Source organism: Esox lucius, chromosome 9 (genome assembly GCF_011004845.1).
Source record: "Esox lucius isolate fEsoLuc1 chromosome 9, fEsoLuc1.pri, whole genome shotgun sequence".
Lineage (NCBI taxonomy): Eukaryota > Metazoa > Chordata > Actinopteri > Esociformes > Esocidae > Esox > Esox lucius.
The window spans coordinates 13,939,390-13,965,847 of NC_047577.1; the positions used below are offsets into that span (position 1 = coordinate 13,939,390).

At 45.4% G+C, this 26,458-nt stretch overlaps 1 protein-coding gene across 6 annotated transcripts in view; it reads left to right on the plus strand.

Moving 5' to 3' along the window:
- sh3pxd2aa (SH3 and PX domains 2Aa) overlaps window positions 1-24,578 on the plus strand; it is a 92,332-nt gene extending 67,754 nt beyond the window's left edge. For 3 of the 6 annotated variants that reach the window (XM_029121996.2, XM_029121998.2, XM_034294423.1), the window contains 8 exons: window positions 1,143-1,226; window positions 5,592-5,709; window positions 7,060-7,219; window positions 7,381-7,654; window positions 7,750-7,764; window positions 8,201-8,250; window positions 8,445-8,564; window positions 15,926-24,578. In XM_029121996.2, coding sequence (XP_028977829.1) covers window positions 1,143-1,226; window positions 5,592-5,709; window positions 7,060-7,219; window positions 7,381-7,654; window positions 7,750-7,764; window positions 8,201-8,250; window positions 8,445-8,564; window positions 15,926-17,989 — 2,885 coding nt within the window. In that variant the 3' untranslated portion in view covers window positions 17,990-24,578. The remainder of the gene's footprint in view (window positions 1-1,142; window positions 1,227-5,591; window positions 5,710-7,059; window positions 7,220-7,380; window positions 7,655-7,749; window positions 7,765-8,200; window positions 8,251-8,444; window positions 8,565-15,925) is intronic. The other 3 variants (XM_029121997.2, XM_029121999.2, XM_029122000.2) reach the window with 2 other exon arrangements.
- Window positions 24,579-26,458: the final 1,880 nt, after the last annotated feature.

Consider the following 26,458-nt stretch of genomic DNA (forward strand, 5'->3'; position numbering starts at 1 on the left):
TGCTTCTCATCCTCCTTTTCCTCCCCCTTCTTTCTTGGTTCTTACCCCCCCCCCCCCCCCCCCCCCCCCGTCACAAAGGGAGAGAGGACAGTCATTTCATTGGCCCTCCCAGGTTTCTTCATCGTTACGGACTGCTTTATGTCCCCTGCTAGAGAATGTATTGGGGGGGTGGGGGTGGGAGGGATGAGTCATCACCTGGAAACATTAACCGTTTGGACGTTCTGTTTAACTCACAGGGCTGTTTTATGTTGCTCTAAGTCAGCCCTGGTTTTGTGCTCCACGGCAGCTGGTGTGTTTATTTCAGGACGTGGCTAGCTGTTAGCATATGCTAACACCGTTTTTTTTAATCAAAACATTCATCCTACTCAGATGGCCAACAATGGTCGGTCTTTAGCTAAACGCTCTGGTTAGATCCTAGGGGCTTTTCTCAGGCCCCTTCTGCAAGGTCCCACATATATGAATGGTTAGTCGATGCAAATACGCGTCAGAAGACGGAGTTGTAGTAACCGATGCTGCAGTGAAGACTACCTGTTTTCAGTAGGGCCGGCTAGGTTGTGTTTTACTGTATACCTGTCGCCACTGCTTCAACTTTTACTGTGGTCTTGTCCTGTCACTTTGACGGACAACTTGGAGGATGGTTTTTCTCTGGGCTGTTGTCTCTTTTCGGGGAAATATCTGTACTTATGACCTCGCCCTCGCCATTTTCTGATGTTTGTTTCAAGATGCGATGCTTTCTTTTTTAATGTCTAACCCTGACTCAATGAACATATAACCCCTCGAGGACATTCAGCTGCCAGCTGAAGAGCGTGGAAAGAAAAATGACATATGACAGAACCTACTAAGGAAGGCTTCACAGAGCTTTCCTAAATCCTTCACATTCACTACATAGATGCTATTGAAATCAAACACATTAGCACTAACTATTATTCCCATCCATATCCATGCTTTATAAATTTGCTCTGCTGTTACACAGTTCAAAATGATGTCATTTACTACATATAACCGATTTGCTGGCTTTCCATGTCATCCTTTCTCCATGCTACTAACTATTGACAGCTTTTGCCTTTTGTTTCAGCGTGTAACATGCTTCTTAACTTCAAGGTGTCTCCGTTTTTCTTTGGTTTTCCATCCATGACCATTAGTTACTAAGAGACGCAAGTCTCATCTGAAGAGACTGGACCGCCGATGGACCTTGGGGGGCATAGTGAACCGTCAGCAGAGTCGAGGTGAATACACACACACATACACACACACACACAAACACACAGGCCGATTACACGCATGCATTCAGCCATGTTCAGACACGGGTCCCAATGTATGCAAACACACTCAGAGACGCAGTAACAAACACATTCATATTATTTCGCGATAAACAAGATAAAATATACATCCATTACTGTCAGCCGACAACGTCACAGAATGCGACATGCACAACAACACACTCTGTGGCCCTGTGGACGTGCACAACAACACACTGTGTGGCCCTGTGGACTTGCACAACAACACGCTGTGTGGCCCTGTGGACTTGCACAACAACACACTCTGTGGCCCTGTGGACTTGCACAACAACACACTGTGTGGCCCTGTGGACTTGCACAACAACACACTGTGTGGCCCTGTGGACTTGCACAACAACACACTCTGTGGCCCTGTGGATTTCAGCTCCTGTAGAAAAAGTTAGCACACATTTCTCCTTGTTTCAAGATGAAATGGTTTCTTCGCGTTGCCCTGCATCACAGAACAACTGACTAACGTTAAACAGATGAGATTATAGGGAGGCATTCGGTTCAGACGGAACCCGAGTACAAACCTCACAAGCTAATAACTGTTGTGATGAATGTGTCCAGGTCTGGTCATACTGGTTTGTATACAGCTCCCTTAAGGTTTAGGACCCATTACAGTTTAATAGCTCAACGGTTCTTTGAAACGACAAAAGAGACATTCTCACACTAGCTGTTGGGAATGAAGTCGCCCCCTGTCACTAATCCAAGGTCAGTTTGGAATATTCTGTATCAGTGTGGTCAGGGCTTTCAGGAGGTAGTGGTTGATCCCAGACCTGTGTCTAAGAGCTATATCCTACCCAGATCCAGTCATTCCCTCTCTTTGTAATCCCTGTCATAAAATCGCCGGTCTGGATTTAGGCTTGCCTTTGATCTTTGTTTTCTGCGACTGTCCTGGGACTCATATAGCTACCCAGACTCTTTCTAACATACACAGGGGTGTAACTCACCTGGTGTAATTCTGTTCCCAGACCAGTCAAAGAGGCAATTAACACAAGCCAGTAGACAAACTAGAACCAACAGGACAACTTAGGTCAGATTATGTAAGTCACCTAAAATGTATGAATTACGAAGTTTTGGAGACTTACTAAATTCTTTCTGGGCCTTTAACCAGGGTAAAAGTTATCCTGTGCATGTCAGACACAAGTCCTGGTAATTCCCATAGAAAACAACCTACGCTAGTTCCAAAACGCTTCTGCCTCAAAAGGCTCCTGATTCAGTTGCTCCGCCCTCTCGATGTCCTGTATTGGACTCTGCTTTTGGACGGTGTCCTTCAGGAGAATTTACTTGGCCTAATATGGACTACCAGAGCCAAGTCTTCAGCCAGCGCTGAGCGAGGCAGTTACAGTAAGGTAGCTGGTTCTCCCAGAGGAGTGGCGGTTTAGAGTAATGGCCTGGCTGGAATGGCCCGGTGGAAAGTGTGAAGTATGAATGTGGGGCAGTAGTCCATACTGAAGCCTGGCTTTTACAGATACACTGAAGGAACGGTAACTATGCCTGGCTAAGGACAAGCATTGCGTGAGGCATTGTTAGATGTCATCTAATACCAATGTGCTGTGTCAGTAGTTCAAATGATATCCTTCTCCGTGTCATGTCTGAGCTCCTGGATGACATCGCTCGGTACTACCATTTAATGCTCACAGCTGTGGAAGGATGTTACTATTAGATATATATATATAAGTGATACGTGTCCTCTGATGTGGCTGTCATTTTAACAGAGACAGTTGAGAGTCCATTGTTGCTTTCTAACTTTCTAATGACTTCTGGACCAGAGGCCTTGTTTCCACACTGAAAAAATTATCCCACCATGAATACTGCTGACTGCTGTCGGAAACTTTGTTTTTGATTCTGTTCCTCCCTCCCCCTCTTTCTTTCTCTGTCTTGCTGTCTCTGTGTCCGTCTCTTTCCCGTCTCTCTGTCTGTCCCTCTCTCTTTCCCGTCTCTCTGTCTGTCCCTCTCTCTTTCCCGTCTCTCTGTCTGTCCCTCTCTCTTTCTCATCTCTCTGTCACACTCTTTCTCATCTCTCTGTCTGTCCCTCTCTCTTTTTCTTGTCTTTCTGTCTGTCACACTCTTTCTCGTCTCTCTGTTTGTCCCTCTCCCTTTCTTCCTCGTGTCTCTGTCTCTCCTTCTTTTTCTCGTCCCTCTGTCTGTCCCTCTCTTTCTTCCTCATCTCAATGTCTGTTCTTTTTTTCATCTGTCTGTCCCTCTCTCTTTCTTGTCTCTGTCTCTCTCACTCTCTCTTCTGTCTGTCTTTTTCCATCTATTTCTGACCTTTCTCTTCACTCTTTCCATTTGTCACTGTTGGGTGAGTGAATTAGAACTGATGGCCGAGCCATGTTTGTAGCAGTCGAAGTAGGTATTCATAAGATAGTGGAGTGCATGGAGTAAGCTTGTGAAAAACAAACAAGCACGGGAATTACTCTGTCATAAGTATTCTCATCATCTATACAAATACAGTAACTCATGGTTCAGTCTGTGCAGGCAGACTTTTATAACGAGACCAGTCTCTTTCTTAATTAGTCCCTTCATAAGTAATAGAACATTCAACTCTCTTCCCTCTCCATCTGATTGGAGCTCCTTATGAGAACCAGGCCAGGGAGGAAAGATAAAATTGATTAAGAGATGCACAAGTTTGAGAGAAGATAGTAGGGAGTGTAACATTACAATGTTACTAAATCGTCTTCTTATCTGACACGACCAGAATCCCACCTCACTAATGGGCTATTTGACCCATTTAGAAAGACATCAAATCAGTTTCCCAGTAGTTAGGGTTTATGTTGGCGTGGAAACCAGATGGAAAACGAGATATGGAGTGAAGATAAGTGCCAGGTGTGTAATCTTGGGGATTAAATGAACGAGTAAAGATGCCCCCCACACACTGGGTGAAGGAAGACGCTAAATGGAAATGTTCGTCTATTCAATCCACAGTGGGGACTGTACCTCACCTCAGTGGGTTTGCCTTGGTAACTCTGTCGCCAGAAAATAGCCCTCAAGGCAAAAGCAAATGTTTTCCGGTCAGTGCGGTCAGCTCGGCTGATCCGTTGAAATCCGGACTTGTCGATTGGCTAGTGACAGCTGAACGTCCCGGCCTGATTGGTTTAAATGGCGGGTTGTCTGTCCACATCTGCAGGTCAGTTACAGCACTCCGACTCCGTTTGGGGCTTCGGAAAGACTTGGCAAACGGCCACACACTAAGGCGCTCAGAGAGATGCATGCAGAGGAAGAACGCCCACGCATCTGATATATTTGAACGAACACACGCTGAAATACACACACACCGTCAAACCCTTACTCCCACCATGTTTCCTCACCACCTGCAAGTACTCAGACATCCTCAACTGCACACACACACACACACACACATCACCCTTCGCCCACACACACATGCTCACACCCTACACAACCTCTCTATACCGCTCAGCCCCGAAGCCTGGAGGAATTCCTTAAAGAGTTCAACTATATTTGACCCCTCAGCCGTTCTGGAATGACGGTCCGAGTTGAACCCCACCCATGTGCAAACACATGAACAGACTCACTCCCCTCATTCACACCTCAGGGATTCCCGCCCTGTTTCCCAGCCACGCTCGGGGCCCCGCGAGCTGCGTGCGTAACGCTAACACGGTATCATTGCGATCTTATCACCGAATCACTCCCTCTTCCTGACACAGTCAACTGATTTGAGTCACAAGCCGTCCACTGGGATACAGTCACCCCTGTTCCCTTCTCTACGCCCTGCAGTCTTCCCAGCATCGCCACGCCTCATCCTATATGACCCATTGATACCACGGCTGTTGGATGTGACGCTATCTGCCCCCCCCCTCCCCGCCTCCAACCCTCATACCTGCATCCGGCTTATCCCGCTGTCTCCGCGGCGGATCGCTGGCCGTCCGTTCTCCTTATCTGGCTCTGAGGCAGCCCAGTGGAGCCAAGTCGACATCTGAGGGCCTCCGCAAGTTGCTTATCTCCGACCGGGAGACTGTGGCCGCGGTTCTGCTGCGTTTCTGCTGCCAGTTCAAAGTGACCCGGTCCGCGGCGTCGTACCACTCAGCAGTGTTTTAATCACGATGGCCTCTGACCCGGCCTCCTCAGGTTCTGGCTATGATAAGAACTCGAGAAGGGAAATGGATGATGTGATATTTGGCCTGTAGGAGGTGCTGTTTCGTGTTTGCGCCAAAGTGGTGAGAAATCCGATATGGCAGCGACCAGGGCGAACCTACCACCTATATATGTCGGGGCAAGTTCATCACCGCATTAAAACCCAGCCGTAATGCCAACTGTCTCTGTCTCCCCATCCCTCCCTTTGCCGCGTAGAGGAGAAGTACGTGACGGTGCAGCCATATGCCAGTCAGGGGAAGGACGAGATCGGCTTCGAGAAAGGGGTCACCGTGGAGGTCATCCAAAAGAACCTGGAAGGCTGGTGGTACATCAGGTGAGAGACCCTTCCCCGTCACCGGTCCCTACCGCGGAGCGCCACGCTTCCCCGCCACTGCAGCAAAGGTGACGACAGCGCTGCCCGCAGGGGGACGACCAGGGGGCGTTATTGTCAGTGAGTGCGTCCAAGGGCAGGGAGGGTAATTCATTCTCTTGTCCTGGGTGTAATTGCCTGGTCCATTTGGGTTGCAGATTTTTGCGTTGATTTGGTTATAGTTTTGCACTGAGCCTGCATGTCCGTACGTCTTGATTAATTGCTTGTGTGACATGGGTGTCATTTTGTTGCAGCAATATTTCCTGCCTCTTCTGGAGGTTACATGTTAGTTTTTTTTTTTTCTTTCTTATTTCATTAATGACTAGGTTTTATTGTCAGTCTATCGCGAATGGATCCTTTTAATCCTCCTTGAATGGATCGCTTCTAGGAGCGTGCTGAAAAAAGCACTTTGAATTGTCGATGTTGTTATAATAGAAGCTTCAGATTCGTAGTAATAAATGGCCTCTCAGAGCAGCTTACAGTCGAGAGGGTATACGTCTATATACATGAAGTAAAAAATGTTTGTACCGGGTATCAAACCCACAGCCCCCGGGCGTCGCTAGCCCTTTCCTCTTCCAGCTGAGCCGCCATCCTTCACTCCCTTGCTTCAGGTGTATAGGCAGGAGAACTGAGTGAATGATTGTGCCGGAGCGGAGACAACAGTTCATTTACATTTCGTCACTCTCTAACTTAATGAGTTCCCGGAGAGGAACAGCTGTTATTTTCAGGGATGTGATCAAGGCAGTGGTACATCTACCACGCTGAATGGTTTTGGAAATGCTGTCACTCTTATCGCTGTGTGTGACAGGGGCAGACAAAGGGTGCGTGCGTGCGTGTGTGTGTGCGCGTCCGTGCGTGCGTGTGTGTGTGTGCGCGTCCGTGCGTGCGTGCGTGCGTGTGCGCGCGCGCAAATGTGTGTGTTTGTTTTGTTTAGTCAGTAAATGTGCATTTCCTGGCTTGGTGTTTGTAGTTTTCTGGGCGCCTCAGGGACATGTCAGTTCCAATCTGCTGATGATGATTACCAAATGTTTTCTGGATGCTTTAAGAACACTCTTGTTATCTGTCATAGCGTTCCCACACACCCTTGTGGTCTGATTCACTCCTGTGGTCTGTCCATCTGCACTGTTTAAAGTTCATATAGACCGTGTGAGTTAAACAAACATCTTTTGACATTGTGAATCCCGCTTGTATAGCAGACTTGCCATAAGATGCTATGGAATGGGACATGAAGATGAAGTCGCCACAGTGTCAGAGCTTGTCATGTAAAACGGCCGATGAGTAAGCGTCTGTTCTCCCATGCTCCTCTGCTGCTAGGTACTTGGGGAAAGAGGGCTGGGCCCCAGCCTCATACCTGAAGAAGATGAAGGAGGACTTCTCCCCCCCGGGCCATAAGAAGACGCTGACGGGCCCGGTGGAGATCATCGGCAACATCATGGAGATCAGCAACCTGCTCCAGAAGTCCAGCAGTGAGAAGGTGTGTTTCAAGTCTTTGAAGATTTCGCTTTACAACTCAGCCTTGCCTCAGAATATAAGCCCGTTTTTTTTGGACTGGTGTGACTCATCTCTAGCTCTGTGCCCCCATGTGGGCTTACATGTTTTAATGACACCTTCGACACATTTTGATTCGATCCCTAGGACGTCCAAGCGGACGGGGAGGCCACCAGCCCCGAGCGCCACATCTCCAAGAGCGAGATCAGCCTGCCGATGCCGTACGCCCCGGGTTACAACCCCGGGCCCGAGCACGCCCCGGACCCGGGACCCAGCCCAAGCCCTGGGTTGAGGTCCGGGATGGGGACCTCCAGTCCGAACCTGGGACCCGGCGCCGGTGCCCCTCGCCAGGACGGTAAGGGAAAGACAGAGCCGGGCTCCCCCGCCGTAGCACGCGTCGCGCCACACAGAGTGTCGGTTGGTGAGTTTCACCCGATTATTTGTTTCATGGATGATTCAAATTAGACTGTGTTTAGCCTACTGATGGAGTAAATATGATGTTTTCTTTTTGTGTAGGCTTTGAGGCTATAGGTAAGAACTTGAGTGAAGCTTTGGGTGCTTTTAAACAAATCTTTGTGTGCTGGGATGTAATTCTCTAATTCAAACTAATGTTTTGTATGACTGATATCTGGGTGTAATCAAATGCGATTAGAAGCTGTTTTGTGCTGGTTACTAATGCACCTCGGTTAATGCTGAGTACTAGTTTTTGCAGTGTCAGTAGCCAACTCATTTCAATTTCATTTTACCAGCTCTGTCTTGTTGTGGGGGAAATCCATTTCATACAGGCACATGGCATCCTCTAAACATTAGATTATACAAGGAGCATGTATGCAAACAAACTGTTCACAACATGAGTCGCTGCAGTACCTCGTAAGACAGGGCCTTTACAATATTAAAAGGGTCCAATTAAACAGCATCCTTGCAACTTTCTGCTAAATGGATTTTAATCAGCCAATCCATTCATCAGGTTCTCCCAACCTCCGCCAAAAACCTCCTCCTAGAAGAGAAACAAATCTGGTAAGTCCCCCTCAAATAAAGAATATAAATAATTTGTATTTTACATTTAGTGTCAAACAAACCTGTTCAAATGTGTAAATGCATTTCATTTTCTTCTCATATCAAACACACCTGTTCAAATGTGTAAATGCATTTAATTTGCTTCTCATGTCAAACAAACCTGTTCAAATGTGTAAATGCATTCAAATGTGTAGGGCTTCCAGTTACCCAAACCACCAGAGCCCCCTACTGTGGAAGCGGAGTACTACACCATTGCAGAGTTTCAGTCCTGCATTTCAGATGGGATCAGCTTCCGTGGAGGACAAAAAGCTGATGTAAGTACCTGTGTGTGTACATGTATATAGAGGTGTGCATGATTATTAGGCAGCTTCATGACCTCAGGTAAAATGGGCCGAAAAAGAGATTTAACTGAGACTGAAAAGTCCATCCATCCATCTTCTACCGCTTATCCGGGGCCGGGTCGCGGGGGCAGCAGTCTAAGCAGGGATGCCCAGACTTCCCTCTCCCCAGACACTTCCTCTAGCTCTTCCGGGGGGGACACCGAGGCGTTCCCAGGCCAGCCGGGAGACATAGTCCCTCCAGCGTGTCCTAGGTCTTCCCCGGGGTCTCCTCCCGGTGGGATGGGACCGGAACACCTTCCCAGGAAGGCGTTCCGGAGGCATCCGAAAAAGATGCCCAAGCCACCTCAGCTGACCCCTCTCGATGTGGAGGAGCAACGGCTCTACTCTGAGCTCCTCCCGGGTGACCGAGCTTCTCACCCTATCTCTAAGGGATCGCCCAGCCACCCTGCGGAGAAAACTCATTTCGGCCGCCTGTATCCGGGATCTTGTCCTTTCGGTCATGACCCAAAGCTCATGACCATAGGTGAGAGTAGGAACGTAGATTGACTGGTAAATCGAGAGCTTCGCCTTGCGGCTCAGCTCTTTCTTCACCACGACAGACCGATACATCGACTGCATTACTGCAGAAGCTGCACCGATCCGTCTGTCAATCTCCCGTTCCATCCTTCCCTCACTCGTGAACAAGACCCCTAGATACTTAAACTCCTCCACTTGAGGCAGGCACTCTCCACCAACCTGAAGTGGGCAAGCCACCCTTTTCCGACTGAGGACCATGGCCTCGGATTTGGAGGTACTGATTTTCATCCCCACCGCTTCACACTCGGCTGCAAACCGTCCCAGTGCATGCTGAAGGTCCTGGTTAGAAGGGGCCAACACGACAACATCATCTGCAAAGAGCAGAGACGAAATCGTGTGGTCCCCAAACCTGACACCCTCCGGCCCCTGGCTGCGCCTAGAAATTCTGTCCATAAAAATTACAAACAGAACCGGTGACAAAGGGCAGCCCTGCCGGAGTCCAACATGCACTGGGAACAAGTCTGACTTACTGCCGGCAATGCGGACCAAGCTCCTGCTTCGGTTGTATAGGGACCTGACAGCCCTTAGCAAAGGACCCAGGACCCCATATTCCCCAAGCACCCTCCACAAGATGCCGCGAGGGACACAGTCGAATGCCTTCTCCAAATCCACAAAACACATGTGGATTGGTTGGGCAAACTCCCATGAACCCTCCAACACCCCGTAGAGGGTATAGAGCTGGTCCAGTGTTCCACGGCCCGGACGAAAACCACACTGTTCCTCCTGAATCCGAGGTTCTACTATCGGCCGTATTCTCCTCTCCAGAACCCTGGCATAGACTTTCCCGGGGAGGCTGAGAAGTGTGATCCCCCTATAGTTGGAACACACCCTCCGGTCCCCCTTCTTAAAAAGAGGGACCACCACCCCGGTCTGCCATCCCAGAGGCACTGTCCCCGACCGCCACGCGATGTTGCACAGGCGTGTCAACCAAGACAGCCCCACAACATCCAGAGACTTGAGGTACTCAGGGCGGATCTCATCCACCCCCGGTGCCTTGCCACCGAGGAGTTTCTTGACCACCTCTGTGACTTCAGCCCGGGTGATGGACGAGTCCACCACTGAGCCCTCATCCTCCTCTTCCTCAATGGAAGACATGTCAGCGGGATTGAGGAGATCCTCGAAGTACTCCTTCCACCGCCCGACGACATCCTCAGTTGAGGTCAACAGCTGCCCACCTCTACTGTAAACAGCGTTGGTAGGGCACTGTTTCCCTCTCCTGAGGCGCCGGATGGTTTGCCAGAATCTCTTCGAGGCCAGCCGATAGTCCTTCTCCATGGCCTCACCGAACTCCTCCCAGGCCCGAGTTTTTGCCTCCACAACCACCCGGGCTGCAGCCCGCTTGGCCTGTCGGTACCCGTCAGCTGCCTCAGGAGTCCCACAAGCCAACCAGGCCTGATAGGACTCCTTCTTCAGCTTGACGGCATCCCTTACTTCCGGTGTCCACCACCGGGTTCGGGGATTGCCGCCTCGACAGGCACCGGAGACCTTACGGCCACAGCTCCGAGCGGCCGCTTCGACAATGGCGGTGGAGAACATGGTCCACTCGGACTCAATATCTCCAACCTCCCTCGGGATCCAGTCGAAGCTCTGCCGGAGGTGGGAGTTAAAGATCTCTCTGACAGGAGACTCGGCCAGACGTTCCCAGCAGACCCTTACAGTACGCTTGGGCCTGCCGAGTCTGTCCAGCTTCCTCCCCCACCATCGGATCCAACTCACCACCAGGTGGTGATCAGTTGACAGCTCCGCCCCTCTCTTCACCCGAGTGTCCAAGACATACGGCCGCAGGTCAGATGAGACGACAACAAAGTCGATCATCGACCTGCGGCCTAGGGTGTCCTGGTGCCACGTGCACTGATGGACACCCTTATGCTTGAACATGGTGTTCGTTATGGACAAACTGTGACTAGCACAGAAGTCCAATAACTGAACACCACTCGGGTTCAGATCAGGGGGGCCGTTCCTCCCAATCACGCCCCTCCAGGTGTCACTGTCGTTGCCCACGTGGGCGTTGAAGTCCCCCAGTAGAACAATAGAGTCCCCAGTCGGAGCACTTTCCAGCACCCCTCCCAGAGACTCCAAGAAGGTCGGGTACTCTGCACTGCGGTTCGGCCCGTAGGCACAAACAACAGTGAGAGACCTATCCCCGACCCGTAGGCGCAGGGAAACGACCCTCTCGTTCACCGGGGTAAACTCCAACACATGGCGGCAGAGCTGGGGAGCTATGAGCAAACCCACACCAGCCCGCCGCCTCTCACCATGGGCAACTCCAGAGTGGTGAAGAGTCCATCCTCTCTCAAGGAGTGTGGTTCCAGAGCCCAAGCCGTGCGTAGAGGTGATCCCGACTACCTCTAATCGGAACCTCTCAACCTCACGCACTAACTCAGGCTCCTTCCCCGCCAGCGAGGTGACATTCCACGTCCCTAGAGCCAGTTTCTGTGTCCAGAGATCGGGTTGTCTAGGCCCCTGCCTTCGACTGCCGCCCGATCCTCTTTGCACCGGCCCCTTATGGTCCCTCCTGTGGGTGGTGAGCCCACGGGAGGGCGGCCCCACGTCACCCGTTCGGGCTGAGCCCGGCCGGGCCCCATGGGGGAAGGCCCGGCCACCAGGCGCTCGCATTCGAGCCCCAACCCCGGGCCTGGCTCCGGGGTGGGGCCCCGGCTGCGCCATACCGGGCGACGTCACGGTACTCAAAATGTTATTCTTCATTAAGGGGTTTTGAAAAGTCATAAATTGTAAAATGCCTTTCAGACGGATGCAACACTTTTAAAATAGGGCATCTCGGCTACATTGGTAGGGCATCTCGGCTACATTGGTAGGGCATCTCGGCTACATTGGTAGGGCATCTCGGCTACATTGGTGGGGCATCTCGGCTACATTGGTGGGGCATCTCGGCTACATTGGTGGGGCATCTCGGCTACATTGGTGGGGCATCTCGGCTACATTGGTAGGGCATCTCGGCTACATTGGTGGGGCATCTCGGCTACATTGGTGGGGCATCTCGGCTACATTGGTAGGGCATCTCGGCTACATTGGTGGGGCATCTCGGCTACATTGGTGGGGCATCTCGGCTACATTGGTAGGGCATCTCGGCTACATTGGTAGGGCATCTCGGCTACTTCAATATTTATAGGGCCTCTTTGCACTCTCATTCATGTCAATGTGCCATTACAGCTTTATATGAAAAAATACACATGACCAAAAATGATTCCTTGTACGATTACTTATCTCTCCTGTCTATTTGTAATGATGACCTGTAAACTACAAATCATTAAAACTAGAAATCTGTAATACAATTAATCAAAAATTCATTGACTCCATTAACCTAACCCTAATACACAAAACTAAATTGATGTTAATAGATATTTTAGAACATTCTATGAGATGGTATTTGAAGTGGAGAGGACAAAAACATACCTTCATTGCTGTTAGAACCATGTCTTATCATTCCAATGGGGCCATTACCATAAATAACCCTGACTAGAAAAAACTGGCAATGCTGCAAAAACAACAATTGGCAACATTTGGAAGTTATGGCAAAAGTAGCTTACCTTTAACCTGTTCAATACCCAAGATAATGTAACAAATCTACAAATTCGTTATATGGGAGTATTAAATCCAGCAACATCACACTAATATCTATAGGTTGGAACCAGATCAGATAATATTACAGAGGAATTATTTAGTTATAGATCCTGAAAATTTCCCCGCAAAGCATTCAATTCAGGTTACTTTTCAGGATTAATAACTAAAGAATTACACAGTAGAATTGTCTGATCTGGTTCCAACCTACAAATAACAGTGTGAAGTTGCTAGATTTAATCCTCCCAAAATGTTACCTATTGTTATTTTGGTATGGTTGCATGTTTAGTGCAATCACAAAAGGTCAACAGTGTATTGAGATTTTCATAAGATTTCTATTGATTTCTGGCCTTATCTTGGGTTTGGAAAAAGATACAAGCAAGCTACTTCAGCAACTCCTTCAGACTTAGGTCAGGGGTCGTTCCGTAAGGATAAATTGTGCATTTAAAAGGTTCAATTGCAGGATCAATAACTGAAAAATTCCACTGTAAAATTGTCTCATCTTGTTGCAACCTATAGATACAACTGTGTAGTTGACAATTTAAAAGTTCCAAACTGTTACCTATTGTTATTTTGGCATGGTTGCATGTTTAGTGTGGTCTCAGCTACTCAACATTGTATATACATCTTGGTAAGTATTTAATGACATTTTAGCTTAGCCACTTCACCCATTTCTTCAGACATAGCCCACTGTTGACATATCCAAAGCACCAGTCTCAATTGTTAAGCTTTCTTATTTTTCACAGAGGTCAGGGGTTGTTCAATATGAATTAATTGAATAATTTCAAGGGTAATTTGCAGGATCAATAACAAAATTCCACAGTAATATTGACTCGTACTGTAATAACTTGTAGATACAAGTGTCTAGTAAATATGTTACCAGGTAGGAAATGTTACCTATTTTTGTTTTTGCTGCATTGTCTGCTTTGTGCATTTAGGGATATGTATGGTGTGGGTTAAGATAGGTCTCCTAGAGGCCCTATTGGGTTGTAAATGTATGATTATCTGAGAACATTAAAATGATGTTGTTTACATTTGCACTTCTCACGCTATGTCATAGCATGTTCTAAATCATCTATCAATATACAGCTGGAAAAATAGAGTTAAGATATTGTTTTAGATCATTTTGTGAAATAGAGTTAGGGTTAGAATTTAGAGAGATCTCAAAGCCCTATTGGGATGTAAATGGATGATTATCGGACAGAAAAACTAAAAAGGTAACTTTCATTTGCACTTTACATTGTGTATAATAACAAATTCTACACCAAACATTAAACCTAATTTTTCAGAAAACACAGTTTAGACATAGTTTTAGTTAATTTTGTAAAACATCATTAGGGTTATGGTCTCCAAGATGCCCTATTTTCCTAAATGTAGTTATTTTCACTATATTTTTTCATAATATAACAAATATCTACAGTTGTTTGCAATGAATATGGATTGTATCTATTCATTTCCTATAATAAGTTAATCAATTCCCACAACAGATGAAGAGTTATAATAAAATAATCTGTATTTTTGGTCCATCTGATAGGGCCTCTGTGCTACCTACATCTTATAGTTTGAAATTATCATAAATCCCAAAATAAATGACATAACATTGTAAAACTGCATGCAACTAACAGGAGAGTTCTAAGGAACATGCTGGCAAAGTTAGAAGTGTCTGACAGCATCAGGCAGCGAACATTTCTTATCCACCTTTGCAAATTGTCTTCCAACATCAGATGGATGCACAATCATGCAATCTACCTAGATTATTTCCCCCCCGTTTCAGCCAAAAACAAATTACCATGGAGAGAACAGTCTTATTACTAACTACCTAGTTATGATCCCTCAAAGACTGAAAAAATACTATAATTCTCTCTTTTTTTTAGGTATTGCTCTAAGATAGGGCCTCTAGGCTACCTGTCTCCAGTGTTTTCATAATTAAATGTAAAATTCTACAGATTATAACAAATTACTGTTTGTAGCATTGAAAATGGAAGAGGACAGTGATAGCCATGTGTTAATTTATGAAAAAAATATAAAATTTTAATATTTATTCAAGAAGAGAGAGATGGCAACCTAGAGGCCCTACAATACTTCTAGAGAGAGAGAGAGAGAGAGAGAGAGAGAGCATCAGAGAGAGCGAGAGAGAGAGAGAGGGAGAGAGAGACTTACAGTACGATACATTATCTGCCAGTGCAGTAAGAAAATCTGACTTAGTAAAACATTTTTAATTAGACAAAATGCCTGGAGGTCCAGGTCCTCAAAACAAGTGAATGAGTATCAAATCCAAGCCAGTCTGTTTTCATATAAGCAATTGCAGTTTAGGAGGGTCATGCATTAACACAGGTTATACTATTTTTACATAATTTTCCTATTGATTTCTCACTTAATATTTAAACTGCAAAGAAAACATTACCAAAAGAAACAAGACAGAATAGCAAAAAACTCACTGATTGTACTGTTAGGAAGGGGCAGTGTTCCCAACATGTAATATGAGTTCGGCTTTAATTTCCAGTTAATGATTTTAATCCCACTAACACTATTCTGTTATCTCAGAGCTGAGTGTAAAAAAAGTTAAAGTAAGACTTAATATCTTAAAATCCCTGTCATCAAAGCTGACTGCATACCTTACAAATATATTTTGTAGATTTTTTTCACAAGTAAAACCCTTTACTTTTTTTAATCTTGACGTACAACAGTAAAGATTTTCAGTCAAGTCAATTTCACTTAATTATACTTAAATTTTTCGCACTGCTTATCTATGCGCAGAACTGCTGCACATCACTTGCTGTTGACATCCAGCTAGGTCTAGTGAGTGTGTGACAACAGATTCCCCCCCAGACGCATTACTTCCGAAGCGGCAAAGATACGGCCTTGACGGTCTGTTGAATTTCATGATGCTGCCAGCATTCTGAACAGAGACCAATTCGACTGGAGGTCAGAGTGCACATTTGAAGTTAGAAGAAAATAGCTTTTGTTATGATTTCTTTTCCCATAGCACCGAAGACAATACAGAATGTTGATGATGTGTGTCTGAAAATAATAATATCAACAGGCGTTTTAACAGCAATGCTGAATCTTGAAGAATGGGAGGCATAGTCCACTTCCCAACTGGCACCATGCTCTGTATCTAGTATGCTACCTCTGTGTGTCTGACTATAGGTTATCCTTGCTCCTGTCTATTCCACTAGGTCATTGAGAAGAACTCCGGGGGCTGGTGGTATGTTCAGATCGGGGAGATGGAGGGTTGGGCACCCTGTTCTTACATCGACAAACGTAAGAAGCCCAACCTAAACCGAAGAACGAGCACACTCACCCGGCCCAAAGTCCCGCCTCCAGCTCCTCCTGTCAAGAAGCCAGACTCAGAAGAGGCGTCACCCTCACCCAGTCACTCAGTCTCCTCCGCCAAAGCCCCAGAAAGCCCCAGTCGCCCCGCTGTGTACGAGGAACCCGAGTACGACGTTCCAGCTGTGGGATGTGAGTCTGACACGGACTCCCTGAAAGGAGAGGCAGTACGTCGCCCGCTGGATGTGAAGGTAAACAGTGTGGTCTGTGAGAGGTACCGGAGTTCTCCACCAGTCTGCAAAGCCTCCCCTGTTATAATCAGCCATAGGAGAAGGTCATTCAGGTCAGTTGAAGAGATGGCCAAAGAGGAGTGTATCTATGAGAACGATGGCTTCAGACGCAGTAGCGGTGACGAAGGTGCTTTTGCCAAAAGTTCCAGTGGTTCCAACTCCCCGCGGATCTATCACTCTTCGACTGTACCCCGCAAACCCTCAGGGTCTTCACCTCTAGCAGGGGTAAAGTCATTGAAAAAGATCACCCCAGAGCTGAGCCAAAGTCCATCTTTAGCCAAAGCCGACAACAGCCCCAAGTCATCCTCAGATGAATCAGGTAGAGGATCCAGGAAACCCCCAGGCTTTAAAACCGTGGAGCAGAGGATAGGCCAGAGCCCCTCCACCAAGCCTAAACCTTCGGTTCGGCCCAAGCCATTGCTGAGCTCCAAGTCAGAACCCCAGAGCCCAGAGAGGATGGACATAAGCTCTCTAAGACGCCAGCTAAGACCCACTGGTCAGCTACGGCAAAGCGTCAAAACATCCCGTGGGGAAGACTCAGAGACAGCCTCTGTCATCTCTTCGGAGGACTCTCATTCTTCCCGCAACAGCACCTCAGACCTTTCATCCATCTACTCTAAAGGAAGTAGGGGAGACTCCGACCTGGAAGGGCTGAACGTCTACCGTACCACTGATGCCTATGATAAGATCCAGGAGTCAGAGCTGAGCTTCCCAGCCGGAGTGGAGGTGGAAGTTCTGGAGCGGCAGGAGAGTGGCTGGTGGTACATCCGCTGGCGAGACGAGGAAGGCTGGGCACCCACTTTCTACTTGGAGCCCATCCGACAAGGGAGGGACGCCGGTGGGTCGGAGTCCGACGGCCAGCGCTCCGGGTCGGGCAGCGGTGCTGGAAGCAAGTCCAACAGTCTGGAGAAGAATGAGCAGCGTGTGCTGGCCCTCAACAACATCAACCTGCAGGGTCTGACCAACCATCACCAAGTGCACAACACGCCGGGAGGTCTGAGGTCCAGGAACACCCCTCCGATTCCCTCCAAACCTCCGGGGGGCTTCTCCAAGCCGGCTGTCTTGGTCAACGGGGCCGTGAGAATGAGGAATGGCGGGGTTAGACCTCAGTCCGCCGTCAGACCCCAGTCGGTGTTCGTGTCAGCACCGCAGCCGACCCGGGAGAGTCAGCACTACATGACGACCTCCCTGAGGCGTAATGAGTCGCTGGGCGCTCGCGACCAATACCGATCCGGTTCCGCGACCCTTGGCGTGCGCCGAAATTCCTCCTTCAATGCAGTCCGGGCGCACCCCGTCACAGTCGAGGCCCGGTCGAGACCCACGGAGGGTGCCGTCACTGCCAGGGGGTCTTCGGCGGAACGGTTTGGGGCAGGTGGAGGGACGGACGCCTTGGGCAGAGTTGGGGTCGGGGTTGGGATACAGCGTAATGGTATCCCAGTCTCCACAGTCAGGCCCAAGCCTATCGAGAAGAGCCAGCTGATCCATAACAACCTCGGGAGGGAGGTATATGTGTCCATTGCTGACTATCGAGGGGATGATGAGACCATGGGCTTCCCTGAGGGCACCTGCCTGGAGGTTCTAGAGAGGAACCCCAATGGATGGTGGTACTGCCAGGTCCAAGACGCTCTACAACCCCGCAAAGGCTGGGTCCCCTCCAACTACCTAGAGCGGAAAAAGTAATGGCCTGGTCATGATAATGTCCCCCTTTGAGTGGTGCCACAGGATCGGAGACAAAATCACTCCTTAAGAATGTTACCCCCCCCACCCCCCCCCACCAAGAGCTACCAAAATCAATATGCTTCAAATTCTTTTGATTTCTCAAAGACTTAACATCATCAAAGATGTGTTGTTTTAGTATTACTATAAGGAAGAGACACTTTCAGTGCGGGTTTACTCAATTTCTAGACTAAAAGTCTAGATTTTTTGTTTTGTGAGATATTGGAGGAGAATAGAGACTTATAATGGGGATTGGCCATCCCCGGTGTTAGAAACACAAAGTTTGTTGAATTTTGGAACGTTGCGATTTGAAACGACACCTTCTAGAAGGGGTTTACATAAGAAGGAGAAGAAAGCAGGGTAATGATGGCTAGCCTTATACCTGCCACTGACTTTAATGCCAAATAGGTGCCTTTTGTATATGAACTGAATGGGGTTCAAAGAAGAGGACGGAACACACCATTGAGTCAGTGTTTTTACCAAATGTTTAACAGTGCCATAGGCCTGAGAGCATGGATAACACCAACATTACTTTTGTAACATTCAAGAGAATCACTCAAGTGAGAGTTTAACAGTGTTACTGAGTAAAGAAATTAGCACCCTAGAGTGCTGTACAGTAGCAGATGAAATGGAATCAAACGCAGAATGTTTCCTGAATCTAAGGAGAAAAAAAACAACAGGAGAGATTTCAGTGACTTTCTATGATTCTCAATTGAGCAAAGTAAAAACAAATAACCTTTTGATTTGCTTTTTTTGACATGTCTGTATGTTTTTGTTCTCTAATGTCTTTTGTGTCTTTTTGTCTGTCCATAGAGATGTATTTCTGCTTTCTTGTGATATTACCCACCGACAGCCCAGAATTGGAAACAGAAAAAACACTTAATTGGATAAACTTTCTAGTTTTACCTCAATTTGGGAGTTTCACTCAAAAATAGTTTATCTATTTTTTCAACCAAACCTACAGAATCTTAGATACAAATGAACATGAAACCTGTCAAGCTTGAAATGTAATTACATTTTACTGATTTGGAAATAAATGTCAATTGAAGGTGTAACAAAAGACCTACCACCAGAAGATATGTTTACAAAATGAAAATGTTAGTACAGTTGGTCTTTAGTAGTCTAATACAAATATCTTTGTATTTTATGCTTTATATTCAGGATAGAAAATGTAGTTGCAGTTGCTCAGAAAATAAGTACTGGAAATATGGCTTAGTAATTGTTTTTGAATCCCAGGGATGTACTTCCATATCCTGGAGCCCACAATGTGATCAAACCAAAGAGGAATTTAATTTCTTAGGGTATTTTGTATATCTTTACTATTTATTTATGGGTACAAGTAGCCTAATGTAAAAAAAAAAAACACATTTAAAACGAGGTTTCAAAACTGAAGAAAAATAATTATGTTATTGTTTTGATAACAATATCTGGAGGCACTTGATTTTTTAAACCCAACTTAAAACCTATTGAAACACATAGATAGTTTCAACTCTTTCGGATATTGCTGTGCAGTATTGGTTCATATCGTATACAATAGAGTTTATGTTTACTTCCTTATTTTACAAGTAGTTTGTAGATCTATTGGATTTAGAATATTACAGCAGGGCAATAGTCTTGCTAAAATAAGATGTGAGTTATTACCACTTCATTCATATATTTTCCCCCTAATGCAATATTGATATTATTTCAAATTTGAAAATACAAATTAAGTACTACTTCAACTGGCTGGTGTTCAAGACTGCTGAAATATGTTTTCTAATGAACAGTGTGTGAGCTTCTTATTCGAGGTTAAACACTTAACTTTTCATAAAATGTTCTGCTGGACAGTATTATAGTATTAAAGAAAGTATCGTACCTGCTAGATGGCAGTTATATATATATATTTTAACCAACCATATGTGTTTATTGAGTGATCACACATAGACAATAACTAAGATTGAAGTTGTTCTGTTTTGTGAATTAATGCACTTTAAGATATATATATATTTTTTTACAGTGCATTAATGTAGAGATACAGTTGAAATACTCAGCATATTATTTATTTATATAACAACTTTTTTTTTTTACCTCAATTCTTTTTTTTTTTACTCTTAAGTATCTCAGTCATTGGAGGATGACATTTTCACAATATAAGAATTGGATACATGGTGCTCTCTAGTGGAAGATCAATGCTACTGCAACCTTCTTTTTTGTGTTGCCTAATGAAACCGACAGTTCCTGTGTGGATACTAGATGCACTGCTGGTCAGTGAAACTACCAATTAAACAATGACTGTACATAATTGATTTTTTTCCAAATACCAATGCAGCTAAGATTTTGTAGTTTTTTGCAGTGTATTTTTATGTTATTTTTTTTAATTGGCAATCTTTAAACTTTTTAATTACTTTTTCCAATGCTGTGTGTTGCAACTTTAAACCATGAACACTTCCTTCCTCTTTATTGCTCTATACATAATGCCTGATTAAAATAATATTTATTTTGAACAGATTTTTATACCCCCCCCATTTACGTTTTCTAGTTTATTTCGTATTCATTTCAAATCTTGAATGAGTTCTGATTTACAGATCGATTTACAAATGTAAAATGTTCTTGATCTAACCTCTCATATCCTATCTAAAGCTATGGAAATCAATAGTAGTGTCATATAAATCCTGTAGATACAGGACAGACGCATTGTGTCCATAAGTGACATTTAAATCAGACAAATGTTTAACCTTCAACCCTTGCCCCTCGACAAAGGCATTATGTAAATGTGTGGAATCACCCGTATCATTTCGCTACAGCACATATTAATGCATATTGCTTTTTAATTGAGTACAATTTACTGAGCTTGTCTGCCCGTGCCTGCGCATTTTACAAGGGAATTGTAACATGTCAAGCTCGGCTTTATCATATTTAGTTGTGTTAGTGGCTTGCCTTTAAATATTTGTTCTTCTTTCTTTCGTTATTTTGTGTTTGTTTTCAGCCCCATTGTATTTAGCATCATTCAGAAATGTAATCATGAGGAAATGTGCAATAGAAACAGGCATCTTTGCCATGACATAAGGAAACATTATATGGAACAACAAAGGTGTAGAAAACATGATCAAAATAATAGGGATATATTATCTGAAAATGTATTTTGCGTCCCCATGGCCAATTCCTTAATCCATTCAAGCCATCATCGGCCATGTAAACCGTTCTTATGAGTCATGAGTAAGAATTTCAGGTCCACAGTTTTTCTTCTCAGCCTTAGGATTTATCAAAAGAGAAACCGTTGCTGTAATGAAACTAAACGTCCTCTTATCCTACGTGCGATGCTTACTTGGATGTAGCTACAGCGCAGCATATCGCGACATGACAGACCGAATTTTCAACCAGTGGCTATAAATAAAGCAGAGATATTCTAATTGTGTCTGGATCAATGGCGTCTCTGGGTCCTTGTCAGATGGACTTTAAGATGTCGTCTTTGTGCCTGAACAGATTTTTTATTGGAGTGTGCATCTCTCCTATACTTTTTAATGACAAGCCATTTTGGCCTCTTGAACCTCTTGCCATGGCAAAAGTGACATTCAGAACTGGCACAGTGTCAACCTTGTTGGTAAACAGGAAAGTGGTCTGCTAAAGGACCATTGCCGTTCAATCCATCCGCTTCCAAGATGTACACTAACCGTTACCAAATATAGGAAGAGACATCTCTGACTAAAGCCCCATGGGAATCAATTTCACACTCGACTATGTCCCCTGACTGGTCAGAGAATCAGCTGATTAGGAAGAGAGAAAATACACGACATGGTTTTGGGTTTGGTCCGTTGTCCACAGATTGCAAAAGTGATGTTTTTCAATTGTCCAGCACAGCTGGTTAGTTAAACCGTTTCCTCCAGAATTTCTTTTTTTATCACTCTGTGTCCACATAACAGCGCCGAGGTCTCAGTTCATTTCCTTTCCCCTCCAGTAGGTTTGATGGGAAGACACACAGACACACGCCCTTGACTTTTAGCTATGGTGGAGGGTGCCACTTATTCCTGGCGACATAGCACCCACACAGGGGGCCACACAAACACACACACACACACATCAACGAGGGAAGCCATTCATGTCAGAGGGAATAGATTAGGGCCTCTACAATATTTGAGAGGTCAGCCAAGGGAGACGGCTCCCACAGACTGTTCTGCCTTTACTCTGTTTTGCCCCTCCTTTCGCTCTCTTTATTTTAACAAATTCACGGTGCTCCTGGAGTGTGACGTTCCCCTTAAGCCTAGTAATCCAAGATAGCGCCAGCCGCAATGTCTTTTCTCTTTCTTCCTCCTTCCTCCTTTTTAAGTGCCTCCCGGCTCATTCCTGCAAACCCTTTTTCCACCCTAGATTTGACATGCTCTTTTTCTCACTCGCTCGCCACAAGCCGAAAGCTAGTTGTTCCCAGTGCTGGAAGACAATCGCTCAAAGTAGTAAGGAGCGACTGGATATGTGTATGTAGTCTGTGAGGTTTGCTCTGTGAGGGAGCATTGTGGCGTGAGGTTGTGAGCTAGTATGCTGTGTGACGAGAGGGACGGCGCGCAGGTGAGGGCGAAAGACAGGAACGTGAGGAGGCCTGGAGACCTGAGACGGATCAGACATCGGATCTTAGTTGACAGGGCCAGAAGGAGAGAACGAGACAAAGAAAGTGAGCGAGACAGAGAGAGCGGGAGGGAGGGAGGGAGGGAGGGAAAAGAAAGTATAATTAAAGAGAGACTTGGAAAGAGTGACTGTGTACAGTGCTTACAGATGAGCAGGAAGCGGTTGTTGGTATTGTGCTCTCAGTGGTCACGCTGACTACACTACCTTTAAAGCCAGCAGCGACAGCTTCCAGCATAGAGCCAATGAATGACTCCACATCCGACTTCCTCCTCTTTTCCCCCATCTCCCACGGCTTTGGCTAATGAACTCTCCATGTATGAAGTGTGGCTGTGAAATCTCATTATCAAAACACCATTTTAATTGCGGCAGTTAAGATTTGGAAGCCTTTTCCGAATCCTCGCTGCAATGGCACCCTGATAGCGGAGCTGCACAGCCGCGAGGGGCTAATCTAAAACAAATTAGATTGCGGCTCTGGAAGATGGATAGATGCATGTGCTATTTCTCTGTCGTTCTCTCCCTTTAGCGGGCGGCATATTAATCATGTGTCTGATTTATTCAGCTTTATAATTTTCTGTTGCTCTGGTGAAAGGCAGTTTGTGTTTGATGGCTTATGTTGTCGCGGAGCTATGGGAGACGCTAGAGTGCCAGGTTACGAGCGGTCAGGATGGGGCGGCGGTGGTGGGAGATATTTTTGAGAAAGTTTGTAGTAAGTGGGTGTGAATGGAGTGCGATAAGTTGAACCTATGGGTTGTTTTTAGTATGTCTTTTAAAGCTACGGTTTTTTTAAGTGACATTTTAGTTATGTTTGTGTGTGGAAAAAAGTCACAGGAGGGATAAAAGGATAGGAGAGGAGATTAAAAACTGAGATATGAAAGTTTACTCCGAGTGCGAGCACTGGTGCTACTTCAGACTGGTGGCCTGGGAATGAAGGGAATGGCGAGTTTTACTTAACATTATTACTCAACACATCAGGCAGCGTGGGGGTGTTGTTTGGAAACCTAATGTGGCGCGAATTAGAAATAGAGCATGCTGGGTCTTTTTTTTCTTTCCTGCTGTGCTGAAACAGGCTTGCTGTTTGACTTCCTGTTACCATTATTACTTTATGTCTTTGATTAACTTCTATTTACAAAAATATATCATGTTCCATTACTGTTAGCAACAACTGGTTACAGTGAAAAAAATAATTCCTAGTTGTGACAGTTGTTTTGCCACATCCTTATTTTATGTAGGGAGGATTTTTCAGAGATACATTTTCATTGGCTTAGTCAAGACTTATTTCCTGTGCAAATTGTAGCATAATTCATATTTTCTGTGGAAAGTCATGTGCCAAATATCCAGCAATGTCACAAAAAACTAATTTCTGGACAAGGCCTCAAACCCAAGTTATATTCTCTCAAAACATCAAGGTCCGCATACCCAAATTTGAAAAGATTATCCACTACAAACATGTCAACTACGTTCCATCATACCACCAATGCCTCAAGTTGGACCAAAGGAGGTGCTATATTGTTTTTCTTTTCTTTCTTCTTTTTTTTATTATTTTAATGCAACATTAGTTTTCAACTCTGAGACTAGTTCCTGTTTTCAAAAGAAAAGCATCATGGGAGGTTGAACATCATGAGAACCATGTTGATTTGTTCTTGGCGACATAATATTATGTTGTGTAACAAAATGATAAAACACCTATTCTATTTGTCATGATTCTACAATTGTGTATTAATAGGTCAATGAGTGTATACCATTTAAGTACGGCCAAAGTACGAGTAATCCAATTCATAATCTACAACAGAAAACAACAGCTTGCCTATGTGTGAGCCTTTATTTTGAAAACAGGGCTATTCTTTTTTTACCATTGCATTTTGAAAACCTTTTGTTTTTGTATCTTGTTCATGTTTACATTGTATCTTGCATTGCCCTAAAGAGAAACACTATTAAATGTATTATCTTTGTTGTTTAACATGGTCTCTTTGTTGGCTGTTTATTTCAAATTTCAAATCCATACAGAACACGCCGTATTTCGGATTGGACTAAGATCGCACATTTGTATGGAGATCAAGACGCTCCATTTTGTTTCAACATGCTGTAGGCTTATACTGCGTGACAGGCACTTTGCTGAATGACATATCTTAGTTTATGTTACTGTATAAATAATATTAAGTGGCGTTAAAATTGGACTGCACAGTTGAACAATCTAGAAAGATTGAATGTGTTCTGTAAACAGTGTGAATATATAGGACCTGCGGATGAAGATGAATGCCTAGTCTACATCGTGCTAGAGAGGAAGATGAAGCAAGCCCAATCGCACTCACGTGCACACATGTCGAAATATTCACGTGCCATAATGAACACGAACCACGTGCACACCTGCCACTACTTACCACCCGCCTATCCATCCGTTCTCTACTTGCTCCATAACGAGCCCCTTTTAACCGGCCAGGTACGTGCTACCCTCAGCATCTAAAGATTAGGGCATCCGTCAGGTTTATCACAGGCAGTTATGGGAGCTGTGATGAGAATGTCACTCCGCAGGTTAACCGGCGGTTGCAGGTTTAAGGGGGTGGAATACAGAGGTAACGTTCTTCTTTTTGGCCCCTGGTCTAAAGTTGTGCACTGTGAAGGGAATAGGGTGTCATTGGGGACGTGTTCAGAGACATATTGTACTTCAAAGCTGTTTTGGACTTGGGTCCTAGTGACAGGTACATTTGAAATGTGACAAACACAGCACTACTGTTTTTTGACGCCATATTTGTGAACATAGACCGTTGAAGGGGTTTCTTTAATGTGAATGACGGGGGTGTGACAGTTGCTTTTGTCGGTTTGTGGGACTGATTGTCGGGTGTGACTGTTGAAGGCTGAGGTGCCAGGTCATTGGAACATGGTCACTGGAATCATGGTCACTGGAATTATGGTCACTCGAACTTGTTATAAATGTCCACTAGATGGCAATCTGCATCCATTCTGTTACCCTCAACCGTCGCTGGAGGAGACCAGGGAGTTAGACAGTGTTTACACAGCCAGCCCAATTCTGATCCTCTTTATCCACTTATTGGCAAAAGAGCTGATCTGATAGGTCAACAGACAAATTAGTGAAAGAAAGATCTGCCTTAGAGGGGACGGTTTCAAGTTCCTAGCGATGTATCAGAAAAGGTCTTAACTTAAAGGTCTTTGTAAGTACAGTATACGGATTCTATGTAATTAAACAAGCCTTTGTAACTCATGAACATTAACCCGGTCACAGAATATTACCTATAGAGATTAACATTTCACCCGATTGGACTTTTTGTGTTAGAACATTGAAATCAAAATGGATTTAATTAGGAATTTTGTCACTGATCAACTCCGAACAGTCCGTGTATGAAAAATAAAATCTAGGAATAATGGGGCCACTCCAGAACACTGACCTTTCTGATGTGTTCTCCTAAGTCATATGTCTCAGCAGAGTTTATTTATTTTTTGCCAGGGTTTCTCTGTACTTCACATATAATTTGCCTTCTACCTTCACAAGCTATTTTGGCCGATACAGAGAAGCACCCCCATGTAATGATGCTGCCACCACCGTGCTTTGCGTAGGGATGGTGTTCTCAGGATGATGTGCAGTGTTAGGCATGTGCCAGTGCTCTCTTTTGGTCTTATCAGACTATATGATCTTCTTCTACTTCTCAGAGTCTCCCGTGGAAGACTAACTCCTTTAGAGTTGCCATGGATCTTCCGGTGGGTGGCCTCCCTGTTTGGTGACCTTACCTGCCTCACCATAGACTCAGCTTTTGAAAATGGCATATTCCTGAAAGGTTCACCTTGTCCCATAGTTTCTCCTCTTCTTAAAATTGGAATTGCCGC